Source organism: Morone saxatilis, unplaced genomic scaffold (assembly GCF_004916995.1).
Source record: "Morone saxatilis isolate NCDOM2014 unplaced genomic scaffold, NCSU_SB_2.0 Contig12, whole genome shotgun sequence".
NCBI lineage: Eukaryota > Metazoa > Chordata > Actinopteri > Moronidae > Morone > Morone saxatilis.
In genome coordinates this window covers 15586375-15592374 of record NW_023339674.1, presented here as the reverse complement: position 1 = coordinate 15592374, position 6000 = coordinate 15586375, and the positions used below count along the sequence as shown (strand labels likewise).

General features: G+C 41.2%; 1 protein-coding gene across 1 annotated transcript in view; it reads right to left on the bottom strand.

The window, feature by feature from the left end:
* The window catches only part of LOC118322069 (cytosolic carboxypeptidase 6-like), a 30002-nt gene that overhangs the window by 6870 nt on the left and 17132 nt on the right, over nucleotides 1–6000 (bottom strand). The window contains exon 6 of the mRNA XM_035653652.1: nucleotides 2910–3072. Coding sequence (XP_035509545.1) covers nucleotides 2910–3072 — 163 coding nt within the window. The remainder of the gene's footprint in view (nucleotides 1–2909; nucleotides 3073–6000) is intronic.

Genomic DNA, 6000 nt, shown 5'->3' with positions numbered 1-6000 from the left:
GATCTTTTTAAAGACTGGAGGGACAGCTGATGAATGCTTGTGTGCTTGTATATTTATGTAGAAATGACTTACGTTTGTTGGCCTATTATATAAAGGCTGAAGTTCTCTGTTGATTTAACCTCCAGTATTGACAAATGGAAAATAAAAACTTTTTTCTATATATATTTTGTTCAAAAAACAACAAAATTTAAGTTAATAATTAAAAATAATTCTGTGATAAGAAGACCACTGTTTCAGAAGCCTTTGCATGTCTTTCTTTAATGAAGGAAAACAGCAAATGTGCAGAAATCTAAAAAAAACTAATGTAGGTCTTTCTCTCTGACGGAGTTAGAAGTTTGAAAATCTTGAAAATCTGCACGTCTGTATTATGACAGAAAAAAAGCAATCGCTTAACAAAGCGCAAAATCTTTTAGGGAAGAGTTGCAGCCTGAATGGCTTTCAAAAGTTTTGGAATAATTCTTCAAAGTCATAGAGAATACTGTCTCTCCACAACCCAAAAAAAAGCACACACACACACCTACTAGGTAAGTAGGCCTCCACAGCTCACATAAATACATGTACTGAGCACACACATAATGGAAAGCGTCAAGCTGAGTTTTGAACAAGGTCCCAGATTCTCTCAACCTTGATCCATTTCACTTTTCAGTTCAAACTTCAGAGTTTGAACTGGTAGGTCCATCCCAAAATGCAGGTGGACAACTAACAGGCCAAAGTGTTTTGTTATAGTTCTAGGAGATGGGATGTCAGTGAGACTGGGATTGTCTTAGTTGAAACTAACTAAAGAGAGACGCATACATACAGAAGTAGGTACGCGGATACATGGAAACACACATACACGAACACACAGGTGTTTAATGACTAGAGGACGAAGAGAAGACAGACACAGTAGAGGTTGTCCCTGCTGTTTAAGAGAAGAGGATTCTCAGCTTGACTAAATGATATAATGAGCTGTTGTGTTCTGGGTGACAAGATGAGAGGAAAGGACAGAATAAAGGACAGAGGAGGACATGAGAGGAAGAAGACAGGAGAGATCAGAAAACAAATACAGACACACAAGCTGCATAACGTGTTTCTCTGAGCACCGTCAAACTGTGACAAAAGTCTTAAGGTTAAGATTTCAATTTTGGTGGACACAAGTCACAGCGGTGGAGAAGGGGAGTCAGCAGAGATGAAAGGGTAAGGCCGGCATGTTTGGAAGGTGGAAAGAGTTAGGGGCCCAGGTTATTATTCATTTGTCATGTATTAGTTTAGAGGCCTGTGTGTGTGTGTCTGTGTGTGTGTGTGTGTGTGCATCAGGTGAGAAAGGTGGAGGGGGGGCGTTGAGATGCTAAAGGTCTCTGTTGATGATTTGCACGCTCCATCGAGCTGACTGCTGGGGCGTATAAAGCGACATGGTCGGTTCCTTCAACCTGCCTGACCCCAATCTCCACTCTACACCAGGTCCCCGTGCTGCCTGCCCACCCTGTGGAGCCCCTCCTCCTTGTACACCTACCCTTCATAGAGCCACACACACACACACACACACACACACCTCCTTAAAAACAGAAAAGATCAAGGAAGTCCTCCCACAAGGGCTGAGTTTTTGACCTTCAGGAAAAATGTCTCCTCTGTGCTCACATAGATGCTCGAAACCTGGCTCCCCGTTTCTTATCTTGCTCGGAACCCAGTGCCGCCAGCTTGACAGCACACAGTGAAATTTGTTATGCTCTGTTTGTTGGTCATAACAGCAAGACACCTCCTCAATGTAAGGCTAACTATTTGTTTTTGGCTGTGGTGGTGCCCTGTATTTCCATTTGGGCATCGCAACATCTTTATGCAAAGACCTGTTGTCTTTGCATAAAGACGTTGTAAAAGCATTAAAGTGATGAGCGAATGTAGAACACACACACACACACACACACACACACACACACCATCATCAGTAAGTTTGAGTTTCTGCTTAAGGAAAAATACCAGGTATGTTTTTTCCAGCTTCTCACAAAAGCCTCATGGTTCACAGGATACCATGAATCATGTGTCACCTCTTCTACAGATTTACAATTATCTATATGCACAATTGATCTGAATGTTACTAACTTTCTGTGTGTGTATGAATCGGACGTTTATGTTGAGTCAGACTGTGCCAGCTCTTAGCACTAGAGGGCACTAGGGCTACGTCTATATCCACCCTCCTCTCCACCTGCAAAATATGTGTAGGAGAGCACATACTTTTCATGTGTAGGGTCCTTATCGCCCTCTCTAAATCTCTCTTTCTCCCTCTTCTCACTCACTCTATCGGTAAGATCAGACCGCCATTGGCCGGCTCTCAGGAGCTCTTCAGCCCCGAGAAGGTCAGCTGAAGGAAAACTTCCTCCCATCTGGCTCCATTAACACACCTGTGACCTTCGGTTCCCGTGACGAATGTACATGTGTGCTGCAATGTGTGTGTGCACGATTGTAGTCGACAGGAATCATGTTTGTTCCATTGTTCCATTGTTTATCGCAATCAAAGCCTCAACTACACGCACACACAGAATCACATATGCCAACACAATCCCCTCTCTGCGGTTTCCTTTGTAAATGAAATCAATAGACGCAGCTATCACATCCCTATTCTGTCACTGCACATCTGTTGCAACAAGAGGCAACAAAAGAGCAACATGGTTTTCTAGTGAGTACACATGACCTGACACAAACACACACACACACACAACCAGGAACACAAATATTAAAATAATGACTCCAATGATTACAAGATCAATTGGCTTGATTTCAGTGGGAGATTGTTACTCTGTGTGTGTGTGTGTCTGTAAGAGACAAGGAGAGAGGAAAAACAGACACAATAGAACATAACTGCTGCTCTTTACACTCTGAACTATATCTTCACACACACACACACGCACACACAGATTATATATGTTGAAGGATACAAGTCTCCTCAGTGTAGGGCACAGGAGCGGTGCTGCCAGCTGTCATGTAGCTGTAGAAGGACACCTCTAGAGTGTAGCAGTAGGATGTGTCATCAAGGAGGCCACCAAGGAACCGTCTCCCAGTACCGGCCTTCACCACATCTCGGTTGAAGGACGTGTTTGACTAGAGGAACACACACACGCACAAAAAGATAACAGTTAGACTAATAGTTAGAGAGAGGACACTTTAGTGAGAGGATTTGGGTTCAAGTCTTTGTATCAGCAAACATTCACCCTGTTAAGCATCTTTGAGCAAGACTCCGGAGTCTGGAGAATGTCCCTATGGAGATCATTAGCCCCAACTATGACATATAACCTTAAATACCTACATAGATCCTTAACACCTCCAAGGAAATTGTTGAGTTTTTTTTTGTGTGTGTGTGTGTGTGTGTGTGTTTCCCAGCTGAAACTTTCCAAAATAAAATAATTTTCTAAAGTACTTGAAAACCTGAATGACAGATTATTTTTAGCAAGAAGATATTGCTTTTGTATTTTTGTGTCACAGTTTACACATCACTGTACTTTTAAAAAAGTATACAGTGCACACCTTTACGCTATGGTGGAAATGGGTCTGTTACTGCCAATATCTGAAGAATCACAAAAGGACTATTGTGTCGGGCAAATCTGCAAAGACCTATGAGGTTTAAAGCAGCTAGAATCAATACTTGTAATAACAACAAATCAAATGACTATGCGATGTGAAAGGTGTTGCTCATAGTGATGAACTGACAGAATTATCACCAAACTCTGCAGTTCCGCAACACTGTACTGTACTGCAAGTGCTTTAATGTCTTTCAGCTCTTTGTTTTGGTTTTCAAGCCTACAAATTTACTGTTTTGGTTCATCGCTCTCATCTGCTGCATTTTTGGCCGTAGTAGGCAGCTGTTTTTGCTGAACATACTCTGATAAAGCTGCTCTGCGAAGAACCAAACAGCAGGCAGAGAAAGTTAGCGAAAAGAATAAAGTGGAGCATTAACAGAGCTAGATGTTTCCCTCAGGAGTTGGTAGAGACCAAAAACAGAGCTTAAAGGCGAGTGAATATTGGACTTAGAAATATGTCTCCAGATAAATGTTTATGATTCTCCATGTCTAATAAACTGTTTGGTAACAGGTTTATCATATCAATGTACAACTTATATCAACTTAAAAGGTGATCAGAGCTTGTTTCCACTGCCTCCAAAAATCTGTTATTGAAAGTTTAAGGATTTCTGAAAGCACTGTATGTTAGACATTTTTCAGTTGGGGCAGCTGCTAAACTTAAACTAATTAAATCAAGTTATAACAATGTATATTTTTTTTTCTGGGGTGTGTTTAGGTAAAGGCAAACAGGTAGTATGGAATTATCCTTTAGCATGACTATAATATTTGTCTAACTGAGTGTGTCTAAAGTACATTACTATAACTGCCACTAGTCTTGTAATAACTGACCCAGCAACTAATAAATCCATTATATCAACAGAGAAACAATTTACATCATGAATATCGGACTCACAATTTAATGTGACTATATGTCCTTGTTGAAAAATTAAAAAACAAAACAACATCTGTCAATTTCGACTGACATGTCTCATCAGTGAAAATGCATTAACACCCAATGATTTATTTCTCAGTAACTTGCAGCGGTAAGTCTCTAGAGAATCCAGGGCAAATTATGAAGGGTACAGTAGCTTATTTGAACAGATTCACTTCATACAATGTCATTACAAAGATTGGCTGTAAATGGCTGCAGCAGAAAAAAAAAACCCACATCCAGTCTATTTTGGGTTTCAGTGTGTCAGCTATACTACACAAATACGACGCTGTCTTGGGAAGAGTGTGGAAAAAGTTTCCATTCACTGTCACTCCACTCTGCTGCAGTAAGAGTTGCCTTGCTGAAATGCAGACTTGGCGGCCACGGCCACCAGTGGGAGTTTGCCATGATTGTGTTGGGCTGCTGCTGCTGCTGCTGCATTGGGCTTTAGGTAGTGCTGAATGGGCAGAGGGACAAAAGCACAGTGAGGGAGATGACCCCTGGGCCAGCTGTCACACAAGCAATACAGAGCGAGTGAGGGAGAGACATAAATTTCCTGAAATAGCGTTTTACTCGTCCTTTGTAACACTGCGTATACTCCATATAGACACTGACAATCAGTGACATTTCCATACATGTGTGGGTGAACATTCACCTGTCTGGCTTGTCACTGTATCGAGGTTGGTGCTGAGTGTCAATGGGCAATAAAGGTTATTCTTTATGATGTGTGTAAGTGGCTCTGCAATGAAATGTCACTGTCAGTGAGAAAACGAAGGTCAGTGGTAGTGACACAGGGCTGAGAGGAGATGGTTTGGTGGATAATCTGCTTATATGAAAAGGTGTCATTAGGCTATGCATGTGTGGCTGAGTGGAGGAGCATCGCAGTCAGTGGATAGATGGATGGCTTTTCTCCCAGAGGCTCTTCTCTCTGCCATTCATATCCAATACTACTAATTTTTTTTTCTTGGTTTTCCCCTACTCACTGCCCTTAGTCAACACAGTCTAAATAAACCCAGTTTCAGCCACCTCAGAGGGTGTTCAGATTCAGAAATACTTTAATAATCCCAGAGGGAAATTATATAATTTATATAATTAGCAGAACACCTGCACTGCTCAAACTGCTGAATATCCCGGCCTACTTTTACAGTACTATGCTTCGTCATGACCTATACAGTGTTTGCTATTTCTGTTCTGCACATATGTACAGTATGAATGCATATTCATATTAATGACTACATGTCTGGGAAACATTTTATTATATACTGTATCTCTGTTTTGTGTACGGATTGGAATTGATAAGATTTTATTGATACCAATGCCGCTATTGATTCAGGTTATTACTTAAGGTTCTCAGGATTAGTGCAGATGCTTTATTATCTTTAAGTCCAAACTTAGTGTAGAAACAGAGTACAGTTACAGCAGTTTGAGTGTCTTTGTGAAATGAAATCACACTTTGGACCATTTCTTCCCCTCCGCCATGACTCTTTCTTGTTGCCTGTTTCCAGCAGGGTAGATGCTTGTTTGACGTCATTGTTTTGCAAT